At 37.6% G+C, this 25361-nt stretch overlaps 3 protein-coding genes and 1 non-coding gene across 15 annotated transcripts in view; 1 reads left to right on the top strand and 3 right to left on the bottom strand.

The window, feature by feature from the left end:
* Positions 1 to 247: 247 nt before the first annotated feature.
* On the bottom strand, positions 248 to 7992 carry LOC105211131 (large proline-rich protein bag6-B). Of its 5 annotated transcripts, XM_029039537.2 has the most exons (13): positions 7421 to 7992; positions 7197 to 7344; positions 6898 to 7015; positions 6410 to 6606; positions 6216 to 6347; positions 5505 to 6155; positions 4854 to 5439; positions 4711 to 4764; positions 3342 to 3980; positions 2333 to 3106; positions 2132 to 2259; positions 1400 to 1669; positions 248 to 1334 (listed from the first exon to the last, which is right to left on the bottom strand). In XM_029039537.2, the coding sequence occupies exons 2-13, from the start codon at positions 7260 to 7262 to the stop codon at positions 996 to 998; spliced, it is 3954 nt and encodes a 1317-aa protein (XP_028895370.2). In that variant the 5' UTR covers positions 7263 to 7344; positions 7421 to 7992; the 3' UTR covers positions 248 to 995. The 5 variants fall into 5 exon arrangements, with proteins under 5 accessions (XP_028895370.2, XP_011180740.2, XP_011180743.2 ...); XM_011182438.3 differs by having other exon boundaries at positions 1400 to 1630; positions 7197 to 7992; XM_011182441.3 differs by having other exon boundaries at positions 2333 to 3028; positions 7197 to 7992.
* Positions 7993 to 8319: 327 nt separating this feature from the next.
* The window catches only part of LOC114803847 (cytochrome P450 4d8-like), a 38557-nt gene continuing 21515 nt past the window's right edge, over positions 8320 to 25361 (top strand). The window contains exons 1-4 of one of the 8 annotated variants that reach the window (XM_054228985.1): positions 8321 to 8526; positions 8673 to 8745; positions 8821 to 9390; positions 9465 to 9595. The gene's annotated coding sequence lies outside the window, so the exon portion shown is untranslated. Of the gene's footprint in view, positions 8568 to 8672; positions 9395 to 9464; positions 9600 to 25361 lie in introns of all 8 variants that reach the window. The other 7 variants (XM_054228987.1, XM_054228988.1, XM_054228989.1 and 4 more) reach the window with 7 other exon arrangements.
* Trnas-gcu (transfer RNA serine (anticodon GCU)) lies at positions 13242 to 13323 on the bottom strand. The gene has a single exon. It is a non-coding gene; the product is annotated as a tRNA-Ser (tRNA).
* LOC105211126 (pupal cuticle protein G1A) lies at positions 23263 to 24296 on the bottom strand. The gene has a single exon (XM_011182426.3). It carries the CDS (start codon positions 24174 to 24176, stop codon positions 23463 to 23465), a length of 714 nt encoding a protein of 237 aa, XP_011180728.1. The 5' UTR covers positions 24177 to 24296; the 3' UTR covers positions 23263 to 23462.

Here is a 25361-nt window from a genome sequence, read left to right as displayed (position 1 = left end):
TCGAATACGCTGCCGATTCAATGATTATGCCCAATATATGGAGTTTCACTTGCTGTCTCGTTGCTGAAATTTTGACTTTTTAAAAAATGATAAATTCTAGTATTCTACTTTTGCCTATATATATATTTTTTTTTAAATATATACCATACTACAAATCAATAATTCGTTGTTGCATTCCACACACCCTATACTTGTTTGTGTTGCCACATTAGCATGCGATTTGCGTGCGATTTGTTAGAAATCAGAGTTTATTCGCACATACAAGTGCATTGGATTATATTTTATTTGCCTTATTCTTTATATGCACTATACATAAATGTGTGAAACTTGTTATAGTTGTTTGTTATGCGTCTGTTTTGCTTTCTCTAGATGTGGGTTGGCTGTCTTAATTAAACTTAGTACTCAATATGCGTGACATCTTTTTTTTTAATGTTTCAATTTATGATTTTCTTTTCTCTTCTTCTTTTAATATAATTTTATATATGTATGTATTAATATCGTATAAAGTACAATTGGTTTGTTTTTAATTAGTATTTTGTATTTTTTTGTTTGTTTTGTTTTCCACTAGGGTTGTTCTCTTTTTCCACCTGTTTCGCTCAATGCATACGTTATCAATAAGAAAAAGCATAAACTTAATTAAAAAATGATAAAAATAAAATATAGTTACATATAATCAAATAATTTTTTTTTGTTTACGTTTTTTGTTTTTGTTTTGTTTTTTTTTTTGTTTGTTTGTATAACAAGTACCAGCAACTGCACATTAATTGCTTCAACATTTCACGCCTCTCTCTTTCATCAATATTTATTATATAACTTAGTTTCGTTTGAGTTTAGTTGCAATTCGCGTATACATGCTAATGTTCTTCCATGCCTTCCTTCTCACCACCTTTTCTTCGACTTTTTTTTCGTCTTCTTCGTCTACAACGGCTTTGCTTGTTTAAATATAGTATAACTGTATATATGCTCATTACCTACGCAGCACCCAACTATGATTTCTATTTGTTAATGAACTTTGCGGTATGCGGAAATTTATCAGCTTTGAAATTGTTGTCTTTCTGCAAGCGTTCGCGCACATTTGTGCGCACCGCCTCCCTAAACGAAGTGTTCACCGTCGCATCGTTGGCGATCGCCTCTGTGATCTCCTCGGCTGTGAGCGATTCCGCGGCGGCTGTCGTGGACGCACGTGGTCCCACCGTCTGTATGGCTTTGCGTACGCTGCGTGCGATAAGTGAGTTAATATCGGCTGGCGGTTTATTGTTCTGTATCATTTTCCTTCGTTTGGCCGACATTCCTGATATGTACGCATCCGAGAATGGTGTCTGATTTGGCGGATTCTGCAAGCAGCGCACAATGAATATTTGTAACGAATATTATCGCTTAAGGTTTAATGGTTACTTACTACACTTTGTGTACCGAGATCATGTCTTATGATCGGCAACCAGTCAATGGGGAAATTTCTATGCCACGGCTCTGAGCCGGCGCTTACGTGGGGTAATGGTTCGGGAAGCGTAAATTCGGGTTCTACATCGTCGTCGTCGTCGTTGTCGTCGATGTCTATTGAGAATTTACTACGCGGGTTTGCTTCGGATGTAGACGCCACATCGATCATTTCCACATCAGTTTCCAGCGGCTGTAAATTGAAAGGTTGCGGTGGAGTTACGAAGGACTCCTGTTGAGTTGTTTTGTGTGAAATGAAATATTTAAATATATATGTGGAGTATTGAATATTTCTTTAAATAATTTGGATTTCAATTCATTTTAATAAATATTTTACTAACTGTATATCTATAAAATTATCTCAAAATTTGTTTGCCGACGTCATCTTAGCGAATTTCAACACAGTTAGTCTCTTTGCAGTTTTTTTTAAACAATTGTCAAAAAATTTAAGATATATCATCAATATGTCTACACAAGAAATTTTACCGTTATCCAACCTATCCGAAATTTATCCATATTCACGGATAAATCATATCGAAATCTGAATATTTGAATATGCATACAGTAGGTCTAGATATTTCACAGAATAAAAAAATTCACCACTATAGAAAAAATTCACCACTATAGAAAAAATTCACCACACTCCCCACTTACAAAAAAAAAGTATTAATTTCCAAATATGCTTTCAACTTACTGCATCTTTCTCCGCCACACTGGGTACATCTCTGTGTACAATAAATTGTTGTGCATCAACCGTGTCCGTGGTGGATGGATTAATGTGAAGATACCTGTTTAAGAAATGTAGTGCTTCACCGCGGAAATCTAAAATTAAATAAATATAAAAATTTCATATTTCCATTTCTACAAAGCGAAGTGTATAGTGAAAAGGACTTACACGAACGTGTCGGCACCAAGAGCAAACGCCTCAATTGTACCCAATATTGTTCTGCATTATTGCGGCCCACACACACATACAACACGCTGTACAGACGCTTGACAAAGTCATCGCAAACGCGTTTGATGCGCTGCTCGAACGCGGCCAGATTACTCTGCTCGTCGCGCACGACTTCGATGAATAGCGGCAACATGTGACGCAAAATATTCACGACCGAATGACGTGAGTCATACTCGGGCTTCTCGTATTGCGGCAACAATTCCAGTGATTCACCAAACCAGCCGACGACGCGATTAACCGCCGGTGGCACAGTCTCCTCGTTGACTGGACCACCGGCGAAAATGTGCTGATTCACGAAAGTCAAGAGCTGTTCGCGCAAATTCCGACGGTAGTTCTCCGGGGGAGCAGCAATGATGGATGGGAAGTTGAAAACGGGGGTAGTGGGAGAAGTGGGGGAAGTGGGGAATTCGAGAGAAGTGGGAGAATCGGGGGAATCGGCGGCGGCGGCGGCGGCGGCGGGAGAGTTGGTGGCAGTTGTAAAGTTGCCCCATGTCGATGGCGCAGCTGTTGCTGCTGCTGCTGCATTCCGATTTCGTGCAGATATTAAGTTGCGGAACGAGAACAAAGGTGTGGCTGGACGCATTGACGGTGGCGGTGGGGCTGCATTGGTGCGCGCAGTGGCTGAAGGCGCAGCGCCTACTATGGGCGTGGCATGTACATTCGGCAGAAGATTAGCAAATGCGCGTATAGAGCGTGGATTAGGCGAATTCGTGGCTAATAGATTAGAAAATTTCCAATTGGGAAGAGAGTTTGAAAAATGGTGGAAATCGTTTTTGTTTTTTTTTTTGTTTTTTGTCTAATTGCAAAAGAACCAACTCAAAAGCTAGGTTAAGTTGAGGCAGTTTGAAAAATACCACTGACCCCATTTAAATACAAGTAAGAAGATAGCAACAGTTAACTACAGACACTTTCCACCACTTTTTAGTATTTCATTTGCTTTGGTACTCACTTATTATCTGTGGCGTTGCATTATTGATGCTGGCAGCATTCGCATTGGAGGCGTTGGCGTTTGCATTCGTCGGGGCCCTGGCGTTAGCTGCATTGCCGTTATTGCCATTCTCCGGCTCCCGAATGTGGTGACTATTGCACGGAAGGAAACGATCGAATGAGGACATCATATTGGCTGGTATAAAGCGACCATTCCAACCGTTAGCCGGCAAGCCGCCGATCTGCAGTTGCGGGCGAGATGTTGAACGCGTTTGTGTGGATGTGGTTGGCAACGTGCCAATTGCCAAGGAAGCGGAAACCGGGCGATAACCGCTATTAGGTGTCAAAACGACACCAGCGGCTGGTGCTGCATTGTTGCTGTTGCGATTATTGTTGGCGTTGGCGCCGCTACCGCTGCCGCTGCCTGTGGCATTGCCACTTGCATTATTGTTGCTATTGTTCGCCGCAGCTGCTGCCGTGGCGTTTGCGGCGGCGGTGGCGCGCTGTTGTTGCTGTTCTCCATTGCCATTGTTTCCAGCACGCGCATTCACTGGCACACTCAGTATGGTGGGTGGTAGGATTTGCACATGCAGTTCGGTGTTGATGGGCGCAGAATTCACCATAGCCTGAATCAGACGTGACATTTGCACTTGCGGGTTATCTATAGTTTGAAAAATAAAATTTTTATATAATATTCCAGAATTTTTTTATTTTTGTGGTAAAAAAATCGAACAAAATTTTATAAAAATTATCATTAATTGAAATTAGCGCACACAAGTTACGTTACGTAGATAATTTCGAAAAAAGTTTCAATATTTAAAACTTCAGCGTTTTATTCACTTTGTTGGTGTTAAAATGCCAAACTCAGTAAAAGTTATATTTAAAATAATTAACAAATTGTGTTAGATGCTTAAAAAATTGGAAAAAGATATCAACAAATGGGTTTTTAGTACAATTAACGCTAGTTATGGATTTCATTTTAAGTTATATTCCATGAAAATTGCTATCTTTTGAACCGATCCAAAATTATATGAATTTTGTTTTCAGTTATTGAGATTCTACGATGCAATTTAATTCTATTTTATCAAAAGTAATATTTTTTGAATTCAATAGCTGTGAGAAAAAGTAATCGATAATCGATAAAAATATTTGTTCGATTAAAAGCTATCGATTTAGTGTTATTTTTTGTATCCATCCGCTTAAAACCGAGTATGAGACATTCGCCTGATTTTTTTTAGTAAATTAAACATTAAAAACACTCCCAAAACCACAAAAACAAAACAAAAGTGCAAATGGAGGAAATCCATGAAGCAAAAACAAACAAAAGTAAACCACAACAAGCAACAACTGTGCAAATATTATTTAGCAGCGGGGGAAAAACAAAAACCTACTGCCAAAATACAATCCACGTCTCGGTTGGAGCATAATCTCTATGGCACTACCATCTATAATAGTTGCAAAACGCAGACAATATAAATGAAATTTATGCTGAAAAACCAAAGTTTGCATTTTAACAAACTGCCGCAACTCTTACCGTTGCTTTGCGTGGCCGCATTCGCTGCTGGCGCTGTACTCGTTGCATTCGGATTGGTCAGCGGTTCATCAACCGGATCATCAATGGAACTACCGCTACCGCTGCCACTTGCGCTGGCGCTTGCAGTTGTGCTGTTACTATTACGATTATTATTGGCGCTGCTACCAACGGCGGCGCCACTGCCAGCATTGCTACTACCACTATTGTTGCCCGCTTCGGCAGCAGCAGCAGCATTGCTACCTGCAGTACCGTTAGCATTACCGCTTGCAGTGGTCGGTGGTGAACTGGTTGTTATGGTGACAGGATGATTGTGACGTGGTAATGTAAAAGTGCGCGAACGTTGACGTTGTTGATTATTACCAGTGGCGGCGGCGGCAGCAGCCGCTGCAACAGCAGGTAAATAATTATTGGAACTAACATAACCGCTTTGCTCCACCAATATGGGGCGACAAGTGAGAAAACGTGGTGCTGGCTGTGAGACGTCCAACATCAAGTCGGATATAGCATGCTGTGCATGCGACATATAGTGCAGCGCCTCGGAAACACGATTGTAAAGGCGTTGTGCATTATCGCGTTCGGTTGTGTTCTATAAAAAAATATAATAAAATAATTTTATCAAATTTATTATTATATAATATGTGCAGTACACACTTCTTCCTCGAACGTTGGATCATTATTTAACAATTCGTAGAATTGCTGTATGAATGGATTGAGACGTGTATGTACAGTGCGCATTTGTTCAACCACTTCAGCCAAAACGCGTGTATTGGTGCGACGACGTGCAGGATTCTCCTCGGTGTTTGTGCCCGTTGTTGTAGATGCACTTGATGCGTCTGTTGTTGATGCATCTGAAGTTGTTGTGTTAGCGGATGAAGTGGTATTATTTGCGGTACTAGTACCAGTAGTGTCGGAAGCAACGCTAATGTTAGCACCCACACCTTCGTAAGCATCATCAATGACATCCTCTATAATGACAGCAGCAGCAGCAGCATCGGCATCGACATCACCATCCACGTTAACAGCAGCAGACTCGCTCTCTGTTGCATCCATATTTGCTTCGCCTTCAGCACCATTCGCAACGCTGGCTTCACCCTCACTGGAACCAAACACTGTGGGCAATTGCACAACAGTCACGTTTGTGTTGTTGTTACGACGTAACGCTGCGGAGACAGCATCTTGCACCATTTCTACGATATTTTGATTTTGTGGTAAGTCTGCGGCTGTGAAACCGACCTCCACCACAGTTGATTCCATAGTCCAGTTACCGCGTGCCAATATATCCAAAGAGGTGTTATTGAGACCCTGAAATATTTACAAAACAAATTGTCATTGTGTTTCATAGTGGTATTCGAAAATATTTACCCTCTCCGGATCTTCCAAATAGGCGGCGATATTATTTGCACAATCCAACATGTGCCGAGCCACTGTTATGCGGTTCATACAAAAGGAAGATGAAGCCGCAAAAGGATTCACCTGCTGTTGACCGTTATTTTGCTATGAAGAAAGTGTAATTATGTAAATATATTTAAAAGTTCTAAGGAATATTGGTGCCTTACAACAGGATTCATTGGTATTGCCATCGTGCCAACAACCATGCCATCCAGTGCTCTAAACAAAGGCGAATTTCGCATACCACCGCGATTGGTACGCTCACGTGTGTTTGGTGTATCGTTTGCGGTTGAATTGGAAGTTGACGGACCACGCTGTGACGGCGGCGGACGCTCAGCCACATGTACCACTTTTCCATCGACATCTATTTTTAATAATAAAAAATATATTGAGTAATTTTCATGCCAACAAAAATGGATCAAAAAACTTTTCCAATAAGTTCACTGAAGAAGTATTATCATTAATTAATTTATTTATAATTTGAAATAATAAATTAAATTTGTTATTTGTTGTTTAATGAATTCTATAATTAAATTCTATTCAGCACAAAATGTAAATTATTGAATTTCAACTGTATCTAATCATAAGCTGTCTCAAAAGTTTTTCTTTTTTTTTTGCGGTCGGCTGCATTTGCTATTCATATATTTTGACTCACCGTATTCTTTCAATTGTTTCTCATCGGCAAGAACACGACCACAATAAATGATACGCTGTTGGTCTGCGGAAATGTTGGTTTTCTCAGCGATTTTGTCCTTAAATTCGCGAATAGTCAACTGCAGAATAGCAAAATAACATGAAAATATAGGGAAATCTATTAATATTGTTAGACAATAGCGTTACGATATGCGGAGGCGGTCAATGGCAGACAACCCCTACCTTTCATACGCTAGGGAGTGGTGCTATTTTGCGTGATTTAGGAATTTCCAGTGTTCTAATCGCAAACTATCTACTTACCTCATTGTCAATATTAAAGTCATGCGTTTGGGCATCGAGCGTTTTTACTCTTAAATTTATTAACATTTTGCGTGATGACGGCACTTTCCTAACGAAACACCGAAAATGTTGGTTAATGTGGTGTAAGTTGTATAGCGCCTAAACGCGTCTAGTAATCACAGAAATATTATTAATTTATGCACGGTTATTTGCGTTATAATGCGCGTTTTTTATTATTTTCGTACTTTAACTATATTCCGTTTGTTTTGTTGTTGCTGGTGTTGGGAAAAATTTTTATTTTTCCAGAAAGTTTTTTACATCAGACGGTGAATGCAAACGTTGAAAATGTCAAATGCGCGCAATTGACGTTTATTTGACAGTTATGTGTGTGTGTTTTTTTAACACGATGTTTTTTTTTTTTGCTAATTTTGAAAGATTTGCAACGTCTAGTCAGAGGTAAAAATATGCTATCACTTTCACTCTATATCAATGCATTCGGTGCAAATATATTAGTTGCGTTCCTTTCACACACACCCAGAGCCTTCCAATCGGAGCACCTTGCAAGGCATTGATGGTTGGGAAAAAAAGTCTTATAAGCGGCACGGAATAAGACCACTTTCATTAGAGTTTTATCAACGTAATTGTTTATACACTCAAGAATTGGAATTGTAGCACCTTTTCCATGCACTCTAGCTTATAAACTTTTGAGTTTTTATTGTAATTAGACACTACTTTATTGTTTTTCTCAACCAAATTTCACCGCAAGCGAAAAATCGGCATTTGACTTTTGCTCCGCAACCGGAATGCTACCGTACGTAATAAAAAACTAGCGTTGCCAACCATCATTAAATGTGCTGCCATAATTGGAATAGACGTTAAATATGATTTAAGTTTTCTATTGAACCATCTCAGAGTTAAATTTAAATCTTGTTATTGTTGTTGGTTTCATAATTGATCAATCATCATATAAAAAAATATATATAGTTTATTATATATATTTTATACATGTATATATACATATATTTCTTTTTATATGACCAAAACGAACTTGCAGAGGAAATAAACGAATTAATGATTGGCAACGCTGGCTTTGATTGTCAGCAGTTTGCTATTGTGAATAGTACGTTGATTTGAAAGTCAAAAACATAAAAATAAGTTTTTCGTTTATAAACGTTAATTTTATATATTTTTACTAATCAAGTTTTTTTGTTAATAATAATAAATTAAAAATATAGATTTTGAATATTATTGATAAAACTATAAAAATATATGGCTTTGAAAGATGTGAACAATAAAAAAATGGAAACCCGACTTTGAATTTGTGGAATTACATACATAGGTCCGAAGTGAAGTAAGTGAAGGAGGCCTCATGCAACCGGAACAAGAAATGCTGTAGGCAGAAATATTACATTTCTAAGAGCTTTAGAATCTTCAATACTACAATCTGATCGATATATTGTGCTTTATTTTCTAAACAAATTCTTCTTCATATTTTAGGATTTCTTGAAATTACAAAAGGATCCCAGGTTCCGAAACAAACTCTATGAGAAATACATATATATATATATATGTATGTATAAATATTTGTATTTGAAAATATATACATATATAAGCCGCAGCAGTAAAATAATCAGCTTCATTGTAGAACTGCAAAAATTTGCATAGCAAAGGCACTGTGCAACAACGCCGACTTCAGACAAAATAAAACAAAGTGCAAGAATGGGAATTCAAGCAAAAGGAATAAAAATACGACGCAACAAAATAATACTGTACAAAGGCGAACTTATGTCAATTGTAAATTAAGCGTGGAAATGAGCAAGTACTGGCGCATGCCACATGCAACATGATTCCACTGGCAAAAGGCAAAGTAACTGGCTAACACCATAGTTAACCGCCAGACGCGCTAAAGAACTGAAAAGCTGTTTAACGAGAGGCAACGACACAAAAGAGTGGCGAGTTTATGAAAAAAAAAAAAATGCCAAACAAAAGCGAAAAGGAGTTCCTATACAAACATGTTAATACAAATTTACATATCTCCTAGTTTGTATGTACATATATTCATATGTACCAATATGCATGAGCATATCATTCCCTGCAACAACGAATATATTTGCGTGTTTCAGCGGCAGCATGTGTTTATATGAGTATTATGCGCCTGGAAATTTACACATTTCAGGGTTAACGGTGTTGATAAATGTGTTGCAGTTGAGTGTATGTATGTATGTCTGTATATCATATGCATAAACACTTGCTTAAATTTTTCTTACATATAAAATAACTAAATTGCAGAAAAATTTACTTCATATCAAATCACCAGAGAATTGTGTACCTCTATTCACAAATGCGATTGCTTTGAAGTGATTTAAAAAGAGCTGGTGGTACTCTTTAATATCTCCAAACAAAATCAAAGGGCGTATCAGGTAGGTAAGAAGACGTATTTACCAAATGTGGTTATTTCAGCATAAAATATTTCCTAAAAAGTAAAGAATTCCACTGATTTTGGCCTCCAAAATTTCATTCTCGATTTTTCGAAAAAAAAAAATTATATTTTCTCTCTTAAAATGTTTTCTCTGCAATCCCGTAAACTGCAAAAACAATCACAGTTACAATAGAATCTTGCGCATAAAGTTTAATTGCTCAGCTCACTCATTGACGATTTAAATAAGCCAACTAACATGAAATCATAACCGTGAAAGGCACATATACACACCCTTATATCCATGTAAGCGCGAATACGCTTCTTAGACATGCATGAAATGATATTTGTAGTCGAATGAATTTGAGTGTGTGTGTTTCAAAGCTGCTGCTGCAACAGGCCTCAAGGCATTTTCGGCGTATTTCCTTTTGCAGCAGCCGCACTTACACACACACAGCTTTGGCACCTGCGCCTGTGAGATCCTTTGCACAACTTGCCAAAGTGCGCTTACAAGCATGAGAAAAAGGTGCTGCCTGAGTTAATATGATTGAGCATTTTCCCACTGGAGTTTAACGCACACTTTCACACACACACACATACAGTGCTGAAGTGGCGGTTGCGGCGTCGAAAAAAAAACGAGAAGCACTTTAACACTCACTTCATACATAAAAGTGTAGGCATACACACACATGCAAAGCTAACAAAAAAATAAAGTAAAATGTTTGAAATAAAAATATTCTCAAAGCAAAACTACATCAAAATTTCACACCACTTTGCGCAAGTTGCTCTATCGGCATGCCTTGCTGCCTTGCAGCTGCATCCTGTGGGAATTCGTGTGCTTACACCGTTAAAGTTCGCCTGCTGTGGCTTTGAATTCATGAGTGCGCGAGTGCATTGCGGCGTTGGAAATAAAGAAATGTGCGGAAATTTGATTTAAATAATCGCTGTTGTTGTGGTTGTTATTGTTGGTGGTTGTGTTTGTGATGCTGCAACTTATACGCCAACTAACAGCGATTGTGTGCGCTTATGCTTTCACAAGGATATGTGTGCATATTTCCGCTATGCCGCTTCGCTGACGGCGCCAGCACCTCGCGGTTGGATTAGCTTAACCGAGCCTTAAATCTTGCATAAATCTTTTGTAATAAATAAGAAATGATGCCACCGCTGCCGCACAGCTTCGGAATTAATTTCGTTTCACCTGAGTGAGTGATGCGTGAATGGTTGGAGAGTAAAAATTTAAAAAGCCAGTGTTAAGCGTATTTAGGTGTTATAATAGGTGGCAACACTCTTAAAATATTTTATATTTTATTTATTTTTTAATCTCTTTCGTTTTTGTTACCTTTGTGACCTAAAAATTTCAAAAAGATAAAATCGACCTAAAATTTTGCTGATTGGTAAAAAAAAATCTTAAAAAAAATTAAATTTTATTAAAAAAAAATTGTATTAAAAAAAATTGTATCTAAAAAAAAAAAATTTTAGGTGTAAGATTCTTGATATTGACATTCAAACCTAACATCCTTACAACACCTGGGTTTTAGGGTAAATGTAGTATATGGATCTTCATTTCTCCATATTTTAGAAATAAAACAGCTGTCATTGCATCAGAAGTTTACCGAGATAACGGTTTCTTGTAGATATAAATTCAAGTACTGCTGATTATTTTGACTTGTCGACCTTGGAATGTCATCTGAACTCCAAAAATTGGAATACTTCATATGGTTTCTTAAGCGGTTACATGGGTTTTGTCGTGTTAAAAATGGCCTATTTTCAATATTTTTTTTTTCTGTGTAAAAATTATTTATTTCATTCAAACTTTTTCTGTCTTTTCTGAAATTTCAAAAAAAAAAAATTAAAACTCCTCCATTGTGAACAGGGTGCGTCCGCATAACTCCTATCAGGATCATCTAAACTGAAAAAAAAAACAAAAATAAGTTAATGAAGACCATAAACTCGTGCTTGAACGAAGGAAAGACAAAAAAAGTAAAAATTGGAATTTAGGCAGAAATTAAAAAAAAAAAAAAAATCGGTCAAATTTACTTGACATTTTTTTTAAATAGTTTTAGTTTAAAATTATTTAAATATTTGTTAAAAAAAAAAATTGTATCTCGAACACCTGTGCAACAACTGTTTATCAAGATCGGTTGAGTAGTTTTCGAGAAAATTTGGTTCCGAGAAAAACGCGATTAAAGTTGACCTGACTTGGAGCGCTCACCTTCCAAAGGCTGTATCCCCGAAACTATTATATGGATCGACTTGAAAATTTAGGATAACATTCTTGAGATGTTGTAGAAATTAATAAACCAAAAAACAAAAAAAATGTTTTTTTGAACCCACAAAACCCATGTAACCCCTTAAGGGGGGTAACGTTTGACAACTTTTTTTTTCATTTTTGTTTTTATTTATTTTTTTTTGAACCATCAACATCTCAAGAATATTGTGTTAAAGTTTTAGGTCATTCGAAGAAAAACTAACGAAGTTACAGCAGGTTGAATAACGGTACCTCCAGCTACCTGCGCTGACTACACAAAACTTTGAATCGATTTTCCCAAATATGTCAGTTTTAAAGTCGGTGATCAGCCTACAGGAAAAACTATTGCATCGATCGTTTTGAAATTTTGAACAAATATTCTACATATATATAGCTCTCGAATGACGTCGTTTTTCCAAAAAAATTAATTACTAACAATTTTACAATAACAAATAGGTCGATTTTTTCGTCTAAAATCGTCATTTTGGCTTGAAAATGGTACCAAAAATTGAAAAAAAACTCGACGTCAATTGAAAGATGAACTAATAAACTAAAGAAAGCATTTTGATTTTTTGGTTTCGGATGATCCTGCGATGCTGTAGGCTGGTCACCGTACAAACATTTCTTTTCGAGGTGCCTGCAGAGATCGACGATAAATCCGTTATTCCTCGCTATTTTCGATAAAACTTTTTTTTAAGTATCCTTCAAATGTTTTTCATGTTTTTTTTTCGATTTCATGTTTCTTTACAATATCCTATATATCAAAACCTCTGAAATTCTCCGTTCGACACATACCTCTGGAGTCAATCGACATATGGAACATTAAAAGTCCGAAGAATGGACTCTTGAAAGAAATTCTCGAGATTGAGGAAATTTTTGAACCACAACCCAAGCATAAAAATTAAATAGATCACTATAATCGATATTGCGCTCTAAAATAACCTAGGTTGAATAGTTCATTAAAAATTTGCCAAAAAGAATGTGATTTCCTTAAAATAGAAACTGAAAGCCCATTAATCATAAAAGTTAAAAAATGTGATTTTAAATGTGAAATTAAATATTTTTTGATTCGTAATCCACATACGAATGTATAATGTATGTACAAATGAATGTCTTCATGTCTACGTGTTGTTGATAACCTACTTTTGCGAATTGATTTGAAATCAAATTCGCCATCTCCTGCTTATAATTATCATAAACACTTTATTTGACATACATACATAGCAACCGTTATCGCGCTATCGCCAAACCCAAAGCTCGCTTTCCACAAACAAAGTCAACGTTCTTAAATCTCAAACAAATTCCATAATTGCAGCTAAAGTTAAACACATTAATTCGCAAATATTTCGCTTATGTAAATTCGCTCTCACTCTGTATTTAGGAAATAAAAAATTTGTTTGTTCGACGAGGATGGGATTCGAACCCACGCGTGCAGAGCACATTGGATTAGCAGTCCAACGCCTTAACCACTCGGCCACCTCGTCTTCTTGTGAAAGTGCTGTCGCCGAACGCATCGCATCACCGCAGACTGCGCTCGGCACACGGCCGTTCGGCAAACACAAAGCATAATAATCAACAAAACAAACAACAAACACCAGATAAATAAATGAAGCAATTTGTTTAAATATTGATTAGTTATTCTTTGTAAATCAGCAGCGTGTGTGTGTGTGTGTGTCTGTGTTTGTGCCGTTTTTAAATAATCAAAGTAGTGAAGTTGCGATAAGCCTCTCTATTAGTTAGTTAGTGGCTGATTAGTGTCAATGAGTTTGAGGTTTGGGTTATTATGCAATTGGAGCTTATTAATTGAAGCTTTGTTGTTGTTATTTTTTTGTTATATAATTTGTGTTTCAGTTGTTGTAGCTTTCTTCAAGTACCCATACCATGTTTCTGTTTAAAAATTTGGTCTCTTAGAGGGTTGTGTAAGACATATGATTATTAATTTCTTCTACCCGCAAAATCTTGCAACGGTGTAAAATAGTTTTCTTCGTCTAAATTTTAACACCTTAAATCAATTTATTTATGTAGATATTTAGCTTCATTCGGTATCAAAAATTGAAAATATCGATCCAGAGTTAAGACTCCCATATATTGAATAATGTGGTCTCTTTCTTCGCCCTTTCGTTCTAAGATATACAAAGTCTGCCTTAATACGACTTCTATGAGAATTAAAATCCATAACTTCTGCGGTTAGACCCATCACTCAAAAGGGAAGTGTAAAACTTTCAGGTACATCGCTTTCTCCGGATCTAAATTTCTAGCGACTTTTTCGTGTTCTTATACCTCAAGATAATTCTGGATAGCTTTAGCAACTCTGAAGAAGAACTCAATGTCGAGGCTGTGTCCTATTTTTTTTAGCAAAAGACTGACAGTTCTTCAAAAATAATATCTACAGATTGAAAGAACACCTTAAATTGCACTTGCGATATCAGGGGTCATAAAGAAATCTGAGATCATTTCGGTTCTATTGCAGTTAAGGGTGAGAACTACAACTGTATAAAGCCAAGATATGCAAAGCCTGTCTTCTACGACTTCTATGACAATTGAAATGACTAAGTTTTGTGGTTGAACCCATTACTCAAAAGGGACGTGTAAAAATTTCAGATACATGGCTTTCGCCGGGCTTAATTTCTCAAACCTCAAGAGAATGCTGAAAAGAAGCGACTCTGAAGAAGAGCTCAATGTCGAGGCTGTGTCCTATTTTTTTAGCAAAAGACTGATCGTTCTTCAAAAAAATAGCTACAGGTTGGAAGATCACCTTAAATTACACTGATGATATCAGGGATCTTAAGGAAATCTGAGGTCATTTGTAGCGAGGCAATCAATATCTTCATCAGTTCCATTCTAGGTAATTACATACTAAGGGTCACATATATACATACGTATAAGGTCATGAACTTAGAGCCAAGTGAATGCGTTATCCCAAGAAACTTTGGTCTGGTCCTCATATAATTGCGATCCGGATATTGCAGTAGATTAAGGTATTCCCTAAACCGACCTTAAACCGTTATACCACGCCTCGCTACTTAAGCCTAACCAAAAAGTTCGTTTCATGGACTTTTCGTAAGGAACAATCTCTACAGGGACTACCTCTCAACTTCTACAACAATTTCTGTAGAGATCTCCAAATGTTTAATAGATTGGAAAGCAGCTCATAAAATTCGACATTTTTACACTACCTTCTTCGATATTTCTTAATAATAATGTTTATAAAAACACAAAAATGCCTGCTAGACCTTAAATTATCTTTTCTCCATTGCAATTACGCCTCAAATTTATTGCATAAGCAAAAAAAAATTTGCTCAGGCAGTTACAGTGCGTCTTTTAGAAATAATTTAGTCATACATATTCATATGTAGTTAATGTTATATATAGCTGTTCAGGATATCTTCACAATGCTTATTGTACTCATTGCTGTTGCCACTTGTCATCATAACGACCGTTAAGTGCATACAAATGTGAGCAAGAAGACGCTTTCAATTTGTGGCATGCCACATAGTTTATTTATACCTTGTTGCCCATATTTCATACCTTTCCATTCTGCCTTCGCGTAATAAAAAATCTATTTCGCATTCGCTTTGAAATCGCAAATTTTGGCCAGGGGTTGCTTGTTCTATTTGCGCGCTTGTTTGCAGAAAGAATTGAATTCATTGCAATGCGTGGAATATTTTTTATCACTCCTGTGAGATGGAGCAGGTAGATATGCCATTTAGAAAAGCAAGTGTCGGTAAATGCGGAGAAATATGTATCAGTAGATGTTTGGAAATAAATTTCTTTATTGTAGATGAAATTGACGATAGCCAAGAAGCATAGAAACGCTTTAAGCGAATAAACGAAAGAAGCCCGAAATGTCGTCTCTTGGCTTACTATTAGATTGTCAATTGATGTCAGATCTTTTAAATGGAAATATTTCACAGTATTATTAATATTTTATTAAAAGAAAGTGCTTCAAAATCCACCCACAATGAATTCCACTCTTTAAATTACTATAAAACAATTCAATTGTATAATCTGTTGCCTACATTTAGGGTCAGTGCGATTATTTAGCGAAGTCACACACCTAACGAATAAAGAATGACACGTTCTTTTATAAATTTTGATTTTCGAATGAGTCTTGTAATTACAACTGGATCCAGTAAATATGAATATATTACGACCTATAAGGTGTAAGATCTAATCTATAATGTATAAGATCGATCCATCCCATTAATCTTAGACCGTATTTTTATAGCTAAAAACTCTGATTATTGCTCAAAAATATGACAGATTTCAATCTTAAAACTCTTTAAGGGGCTAACCAGTGCAACCTATAAAAAAATAGGCGATTTTCGTGAGGGTTTTTTTTACAAAAATATTGAAAAATAATGGAGTTATATGCTATCTTCGGTGGTGCCAGAAAAAAAAGTTCCCTAACTGCTGACATGATTCCGGCCGAATGAGTTGCTGAACCAAAAAAATTTAAAAATGGTATTAAAGTTGAAGATATTTCCTATACAATGATCTAAAATATCAAAAATTAACAAAATGGCGTAGTTCTGAAAAAATGTCAAATTTAAAATTTTCAACAAATCAAAAAGTTCGTAGGTCATTGTATAATAAATATATTCAAGAATATTAAGTTTAAATTTGAAGTCGATCGGTCAATTTCTCGTTGAGTTCGTTGAGTTGAGTTATGATGTCAGCAATTTTGAAAAATGTCGTTTCGAGAAATATACCTGCGAGCGGTCGCTCTTTAGAACGCTGTCATTCAAAAACTATTCAAGATACAATCTTATCGCTTTCACAGTCTATTTTTCAAAGTATAAACTATCGAATCAACAAAAAATAAAAAAACTCGATTTTTTTAAAACGTCACACTGGTATAGCCCCTTAAGTATTCGAAATTTCATATGGTTCGATCAATCACTGAATTTAGCATCGTACAAGTTGCAAAAGAAGTTGTTCCTGTATAGTTATTGGTTATAGTTATCCTTAACAGGATAAGGAACTTTCAATATCCGTTAGGGTCAGGTTTTATCCATTATAGCCATTAAGTGATCAGCTCTTCCCTACAATCACCTTAATATTGAACTCCATAATAAAAGGGGAGTATGAAACTTCGATTCACTCTGGCCAACTACTTGACAGATATTTAGTATTCGAGAGAAATCTTAACTATTGCAATGGAACTGTAACTTCCTAAAGAGATGGAAATCTATGACAACATTCATGGAGTGATCTCAGATGCTTGGAGAGAGGCAATCGTGAGAATTGTCCATATTTGTCGAAGAATTTTGGTAAGAGTACGAATGAAGTGTACTTAAGTTCCAGAAATGTCGGAGTTTTATGGGTTACAAACGAAATATTATCTTATAGAGTTATTCTACGAACTTAGATATCTGAGTTTGAGAAACTAATGTGAAAAATTTACCGAAAAAATACTCGTATAAATAGTTTATGAGAAGTGTCTTTTTTCGAACTACTTTCTCATAATACTTCAAATAATATCGTTTGTTGCAAAATTTCACTTCACCGGTGGTGAATTCTGGCATTCTTACACACAAAGCTTATTACAAGTATGACTTTAATGAGCCATCCACTTGCAGCCAGTGAAGCGTCATTTTCTCATTTTCCACTTGTCACTGAGTTGTGAAATGCAATCATCGGAAAAAAGGCGTAAAAAAAAGAAAGAAATACGAAAGCAACATTTATGCATAACTCGCTTGCAGCAAGACACTACTTCCATTTTACTCCTTCCCTCCGCTATCCACTCACTTGCCTTTGTTTTTGCCGCGCGCGGCTGTTGTCAACGCCACTGTTGCCGCTTTTGCGCTAGTTTGTGCGGCTTTTGCGGTTTAAAAAGCCATTAAAAATGTAATTATGTTGATAAATACCTTTTTATTTTGCTCGCAACTTCCGGCCGCGCTCAGAAGCAGCGCTGTCGCTTCTGCTCTCCTAACTGCCGCATACCACCAACACCATGCACTCTAGTGTCTATTCTTCCAATTTGTTGGGCACTTTTGCCTTCGAGGCACTCGGAGCGTTGTTGCTGTTGGTTGCATTTCTTTCGGCCACTTACACATTCCAACCACACTCCAATTGCTTCCATTCCAATTCTGGCCACTACAATTTGTGGTTTTTTTGGTCCTCATTGTCGTTGTTGTTCGTGTTGTTTTGGTGTTGATGGCCACTTTTGTGCCGACACTTGGCTCTTTGGCTGCCACTAATTCAATAAGAGTTGCCGCTTAACTGCGGTTCCAAGCCGAAAAATATTTTATTTCTCAAATTTTTGCAATTTCTATGGGGAATATTTTTCATCCGAATGAATTTGTTAGCATGAAGGGACAGCGTATATTTTTTAGAATACTTTACTTGGGGGCTTGTGTCGCTGGCGCATTACTTTTCTTGGATTCTTTAATGCATTTGTGGTGCAACCAAGTGTTATGAGTGGAAGTCAAGATAAGTGGAATATTTTCATTCGGCGCTTTATTACCTAATTCCAAAGTGCACTCGAGTTACTTAGGTATTTTTGATAGTGGATTTTTGAAAAATTTATAGGTTAGGTATTTGGTATGCAAATTCGTTTCAGGAAAAAGTTATAAACCTACGAAGTTATTCAATATATTTAAAATATGTGGAGCTTATCAGTGAGTTCGATAACTACATTAAAGTTTTGAGTGTATTCGTAGTTCAAATATCAAAAGTGAGGTTATGTTGTCCATCCCTTTAAAAAATTATTGATAAAATGGTTTTGTAGTTATAAGCTAGGATAGTTTATATATTAAGAAATATATATATAGTCTATACCCTGGAATGAAAGTCCTTGAATCTATTCATTATGATAATATTAGGTTGTCACATATCTTCCTTCCGCCTTTTTGTCTTTTTTTTGAATTTTGCGGCTATGTATAAAGCTATACTATACATCTTGGAAAGGTCCTGACATAACCTACAAAACGACGCTATGCCTGATTAGTTTGGATATTGCGATCAAACAGTTATAGACGTGTAGACATGGAGTTCACTAACGTCGAAATTCGCGCTATTTTAATGTTTTCCTTCGTTAAAGGCAAATCAGACAGAAAAACGTTCCTTGAGATTTAATTGTGTTTTGTGTCACTTCGAACTGCGAAAGAAAGGTTTCGACGATTCAGAGCGGGTGAAAACGACAACATGGATAAGCCAGCCGGCGGAAGACCTGTGACAACGAATACCGATCAAATCATGGAGAACATCGAGTAAGACCGGCATGTGACATCTTGGGACATCGCCCAGGAGATGGGAGTTAGTCATTAAACCATCTCAAACCTGCAGAGGGCTGAATATACAAAAAAGGTTGATGTTTGGGGCCGCATGATTTGTCGCAAAAAATCCTTCCGGCCCGAATCAACGCCTGCGATATGCTGCTGAAACGGAACGAACTCGACCCATTTTTGAAGTGGATGGTAACTGGCGACGAAAAATGGATCACATACGACAATATCAAGCGAAAACGGTCGTGGTCGAAGGCCGGTGAATCGTTCCAAACAGTGGCCAAGCCAAACAGTGGCCAAGCCGACATTGACGGCCGGGAAGGTTTTGCTGTGGGTTTGGTGGAATTGGAAGGGAATCATCCACTATGAGCTGCTCCCATATAGCCAGACGCTTAATTCTACCATCTACTGCGAACAACTGGACCGCTTGAAGCAGGCGATCGACCAGAAGCGTCCAGAATTGGACAAACAAGAAGGGTGAGTGTTCCAACAGACCACACACTTCGTTTCCACCATATAGCTCAGACATAGTGCCAATTGATTACCATCTGTTCCGGTCCATGGCGAACGCCCTTGGTGGTGAAAAGTTGAAATCAAAAGAGGCTTGTGAAAAGTGGCTGTCCGAGTGCTTCGCAAATAAGGAGGGGGGCTTCTACGAGGGGGGTATTATGAAGTTGCCGTCTAGATGGAAACATATTATCGAACGAAACGGCGCATATTTGAACTAACTAATTAAAAAAGTACTCTGGGTATCCAAAAGTTTATGTTGTGTAGTTCTCCCTGATATACTCGTGGTTTTCGGCACAGCAGCCCAAGTAAGCGAAGCCCTCTTTATTAACTGTAGACAGACAGTTGAGGATAGCTTTAATACCCGTGCAGGGGACCACAACTGTAAAGGTCCCATCGTGAATTATTTATGGAAAATAGCTTACTTTAGCAGTGTTGGTTTCGATCCTGGTTTCAATCCTAGAACTCATTTCTGTATAATACCCTACTTAGCGCAAATTGAGGTTAGGTTCGGTCATAAAAAATCCTTTTAATGAATACTTTAAAAACCTTAAATAATTCAATTCCTGTGACAATAACTAGTCACCTCTAATATCAAATACGAAAGAGTTACAAGTGTTAAAGACGAACCACTTTCCTCACTTCTGAATAACAGCCATTTAAGTCTCATCGATTTCCCATTAAAATGATAAAATCACACAAAACGGCGACACCATTTAAATTATGACAACGAAAATTATGCGAAGATTCCAAGCAAACACAACGCAGAAGATTGGCTGCACTAACAAAGTAACCTTTGGTCCCTTCTCTAAGAAGTATTTGTGTGTGTGCGTGAATTTGAACGAAAAATGCAAAATTAATGACTCCATTAAAATTGAGAAGGTGAGAGTAAAAGGTGCCCAAAAAAATTTGCATAAATTATAAAAACCCAAATCGACAAACCGAAATTTACCTGCAAGACAGACAAAGACACTTCGGAGTTTATTTGAAGTAAGAGTATGTAGGAAAGTGCGACTACTGTTAATAATTGATTTGTTGCTAACGACACTCGTTTTGCATTCAAACCCTCTCTCCAATTCAATTACAACAATTTTATTTAATTTTATAAATCAATTTGGGATTTTTGCGCACAAATTTCTTTATTGGAAATTGAAAACCATTCACTCGGAATTGAAATCGAATATTTTTTGACAGGCGACAAGGACAAATATAACATGTACATATGTATGTCTGTAACGGCATTCAGAGTCAAAGTAGAGTCAAAGGCGACTCATATTGCACGCATGAAAAATGCACTGCACTCAACCCCGTCAACTTACCGCCGGCTGTCTTCAACTACCAAAGCCTTATAGGTGTGTGGGTCTGCTTGCAGTTGTGGAGAGTATTGCATTGCACATTTTTATGAGCACTTCGTGCAACTATATACCCTCATTGGAATGCCTTTATGACGCTGACTGCCGTTGGCACTTATCATCTTCCTCCGCTTCAGCGTACTTCCGTCGCCGCTTTGCCATCTTCCTCCTCGCTGGACTTTGTACTATACTGTGTTCGCGTGTGTTTCGATGTGCGTGTGACGCTTTCCTTGGTGTGCTTGCTTGACTTTTCTGTATGCTCAGCACGTTGCTGCCAATGTCCGATTTTTAAGTTGTTGCAGCAGAAATCACGTAGCCGTACGTTTGGCTGTACTCTTTGCTTTTGCCACATTGGAAGCGTAAATAATGTCGATGATTTGAGTTGAGATTTTCGCACGAACTCAAGAAGAATACGATTGCAGAATTGCATTAACTTGTGAGTGCATTATCTGTACAGTGGGCTGTCATTGGATAAATGAGTGGTAAAAATTGTTTAATATAACTTGGTTCCATTGCCACCACAACTTCTGCAGATTTCTTCATAAGAGTGTAAAAGAGTATGAGTAAGACAAAATGGTGACATATTTTATTGATGTTGCCAGATTTTTAAAATTGAAAAAATTTCAAATACAAATTTAAATTATGTGAACTTAATTTGAGTGCTAAAAGAAATAGATTAAATAGTAAAAATATTTTGAAAAATATTGCCATTTGCTATCAAAACATGTGATATATAAAATATTTAGTTCAGAAAAAAATTATAATCATCATAATGAAGGTTAAAAAACTTTTACTCACTATTATAGTAACAAAGAGAGTATCATGGTTGTGTTCACATAACGGTTGTTTGTAAGTCATAAAACTAAACGAGTTATATATAGGTCTGTCTGTCGTTCCGTCCGTCTGTGGAACGGTTAACTTAAGTAAAAAATGAAGATATCTTGACGAAACTTGGTACACGACCACGACCACCTCCCACACAAAGGTTGGGTTGAAAATTACTATCAGTGCGTTAACTCACTAACGGAAGACATCAGAAGCACTAAATTGTACAGAAAAGATGGCAGAAGAAAGCTGCACACTTTTTAAGGAAAATAGGTATGATTTTTTGGTACTTCGTTTTTAAGTGGTGGGTCCCAAAGCCTACGCACAACTGCAAAAGCGGGTTCGCCTTCCAACGGGTGTTTGTTGGCTACCCAGTGGATACTTGGTCTAAAACCGGAAGTCGTGAGCTGCTTGAACCATGTGGAGAAGAATCGTTTCTGGCTGCTCCTAAGCGAATGACAATCAATTCCTCACTTACGTGAACTTCTATACACGATCCCATCCTTCCAAGGGGAAGGCCTCAACTCCGTTGAAAGGATCATTTGGAGAGCGACTGGGTTACACTTGGGATCTCCAATTGGCGCCGAAGTGCGAGGCAAAGAGAGGAGTAACGCGCTATCATCGATTCGGCTATAACCGGCTAAACGGTTCCTACCGTGGGTATGGGTATGATGTCTCCCACTTATTGGCCCAAAACCATATTTCAGAAACTACTCGACCGATTTCAATTCGGTACATAATATTTTCTTGAGACCCTTCACAACCACGCCTACTATATGAGGATATAACTCAATTTTGAATTCCATTCTATTCCTTCACTTACCTTAGGAACTAAAAAAGATAGCGGAATAAAACTTTACATAAACTTTGTATTTGAGCTGTGGCATCACTTATGGAAAAATCGTCGTAATCGGACTATAACTTTCCAATGCGCCGGATATCTAGTTCCCAATACCTAATTATATTTTCAAAATTCCACAGTGGGAATTCTTCACAGTGGGAGATTTTCAAAAGCATATATTGGTTAATATGTGAGATATCTTAGAAATCGGTTCAGAAATTACCTCAGACCTCATATACCATATATGAGGATTTTCGTTACTCTTTTGGTTTTTATGCCGAATATATGAGCCAAATTGTCTTATCTTAATAAAATTACAATAAATTGCGAGAGTATAAACTGTTCGGTTGCACCCGAACTTAGCCTTTCCTTACTTGTTTAATAATAATAAAATTATATACAAACAAACTCATTTTTGTCCCACTGTACCACACACAATCACTTAATACACCACTGAAGCACTTAACCCATTTGTAGATGGCTCACCAGAATGGCTAAAAGGATTTGGCGATATTATTGTTTTACTTCTCCTAAGGCAATAGCAATTTTATGATTTGTTTATAGCTGATTGCATGACTTCCCGGCAGAATTAAAAGATAATTTCAAAAACAGTTTTTCTTTGTTTAAAATGCCTTTTATTTGCTAAGAAATGGAAAACTTCGTTAATTGAGTGATTAAATAGTGATCATATAATATTTATCATGCATATAGAAACACAATGTGAATGACAATAATAAATGTGTGAGTACAACAAACACAAAATAACAACAAAAAAATAAAATATTAAAAAATAATAATTTCAAACTCCTCGAACAGTTCCGCTTTCATCGACAAACGCTGTACAGTCTTATGCAACAACAAAAGTCAACTTAGAAGCCCCAGTGTGTGCCGAAACCATCGAAGCTCATGTGTGAGACCATCTCGGCGGGTGAGTACTGCACAGTTTGGCTGGAACCATAAGCGGCAACAGAGGGTGAGTTGTGGGTGTAAGTGGTGGCAGCTGGTCCATGATTGTAGGTGGTGGTGGCCACTGGAGCAGCTTCATGGTGGTAAACTGGAGCTGGCGCGGCATAGCTGACTGCCTTGACCACAGGAGCCTCATGGTGGTAAACTGGAGCTGGCGCAGCATAGCTGACGGTCTTGGTTACAGCTGGAGCGGCATAAGTCACAGTTTTGGCAACAGCTGGTGCGGCATGGGTGTACACCGCAGCGGTTGGTGCGTGTTCAGCGTGCTCATAGACGGCAGGTGCGGCCTCGTGATGTTCATAAACGGTTTGCGAGGGTGCACTCACATAGGTCTTGGTCACGGCAGGTGCAGCATAGGTGACAGTCTTAACGACGGCTGGTGTGTAGACGTTGTTGCTGATGCGTGTGTCCGATTTGTGTACGCTGGAGTAAGGGGTCTCGATGTTCTTCGAGTACTGGGAGACAGTACCGCCGAAGGAGCGTACAACGTTCTGGTGTGTCGCGGCGACAGCATCCACAGCGGGATTGACGACATGAGCATAGCTGACGGGATGGTGCAATACACCGGCGCTGGCGACGGCCAAGATTGCTGAGAGTACAATGAATTTGAATGCCATTTTGTGGAGATTGCTGATTTTGATCCTTTCTTGCTGTTGTGTATGAATAATCCAAATGTTTGGTTGCTCTAAGCGTTGTGAAGCTGAAATGGGAACTGATGCTGTTGCCAAAGCGCACGGGGCGTTTTATAGTAATTACAGTCAACTTTCAGTTTATACATATTATTTAATAATTTTATAATCATAATTCATTATTACACAAACAACAAATATGTGGGCGTGCATTAGTAATGCAAAGTGCTGCATTACATGGCATAATTCGTCGTTTTTGATTTTTCTCAAAATTGTGTTTTATTTCTTTATCAAAAATCACTTTTTGTTGTCCAAATGGCACGCTTCATAATAAATCATAACATTTTTTTCAATGTTACCCATTAACGGTATAAAAGAAACCGCAATTAAGAAATCACAGATTTTTTTTCATTTGCGCTCATTTCATTTTCACCTTATCTTTGCGTTATGTTTATGCCATATTCCAGTTTGTACTTGTCATTTCGTGCGCCGCATGAGTGGCAGCAGCATTACAAATCAATTTTGCCACATACAAATTTAATCACACCTCGGCCATGGTCGCGCTCACGATCAGCCAATACGAATTGGGCTGGTCACAGCGCGATAGCGATTGAGTTTTGTTAGCGATCAGCTGGTGAGTATACCATTTGATTTACTAAATACCCGAAAGTAACACGCAAATATTTGATAACAGTTTTCATTTTAAAATTACCGTTATTCATTACGGTAATGGGAACAGTATATTATATATATTCGAATTACTTTTAGATTAACCCAAAACGAAGTATTCCTTAGGATAATAGTTTTGTTTGAAGACTTTCTTAAAAATTTATTTAATTCTACATGGACTTGACGTAGCCCCACAGGAAATAGTCTAACGGCGTCATATCGCACGACCGAGGCGTCCAATTGGCTTGGATTGACTGTATTAATAAATCGATTGTGACATTCGCTGTGTGGCTTGTGGCGCCGTCCGGTTGAAACCACATATTGTCCAAGTCCATATCATCCCATTCGGGCTAAACATATTTGGTTATGATTGAGCGGTAGCGACTCCCTTCCAAAGTAAAGTGCCGGCGCACGGAAGAAGTACGGCGCAATGACGTCGCGACGCCGGCCCATAAACCGGATCTAACCGTAATTTTTTGGGGATGCAATGGTGACTGGATTGCT

This window comes from Zeugodacus cucurbitae, chromosome 4, assembly GCF_028554725.1.
Source record: "Zeugodacus cucurbitae isolate PBARC_wt_2022May chromosome 4, idZeuCucr1.2, whole genome shotgun sequence".
NCBI lineage: Eukaryota > Metazoa > Arthropoda > Insecta > Diptera > Tephritidae > Zeugodacus > Zeugodacus cucurbitae.
The sequence above is the reverse complement of the archived record's forward strand: the minus strand, read 5'-3'. Positions and strand labels throughout refer to the sequence as shown.

What these genes read in the sequence shown, in the direction of transcription:
- LOC105211131 (XM_029039537.2), bottom strand. Translation starts at nt 7,262, where the DNA reads ATGTTAATAAATTTAAGAGTAAAAACGCTCGATGCCCAAACGCATGAC. An exon ending in ATCCAACGTTCGAGGAAGAA is followed by an intron (nt 5,440 to 5,504) that starts GTGTGTACTGCA and finishes ATTTTTTTATAG; the next exon opens with AACACAACCGAACGCGATAA. An exon ending in ACGTGGATTGTATTTTGGCA is followed by an intron (nt 3,981 to 4,710) that starts GTAGGTTTTTGT and finishes TTCAAACTATAG; the next exon opens with ATAACCCGCAAGTGCAAATG.
- LOC105211126 (XM_011182426.3), bottom strand. Translation starts at nt 24,176, where the DNA reads ATGGCATTCAAATTCATTGTACTCTCAGCAATCTTGGCCGTCGCCAGC.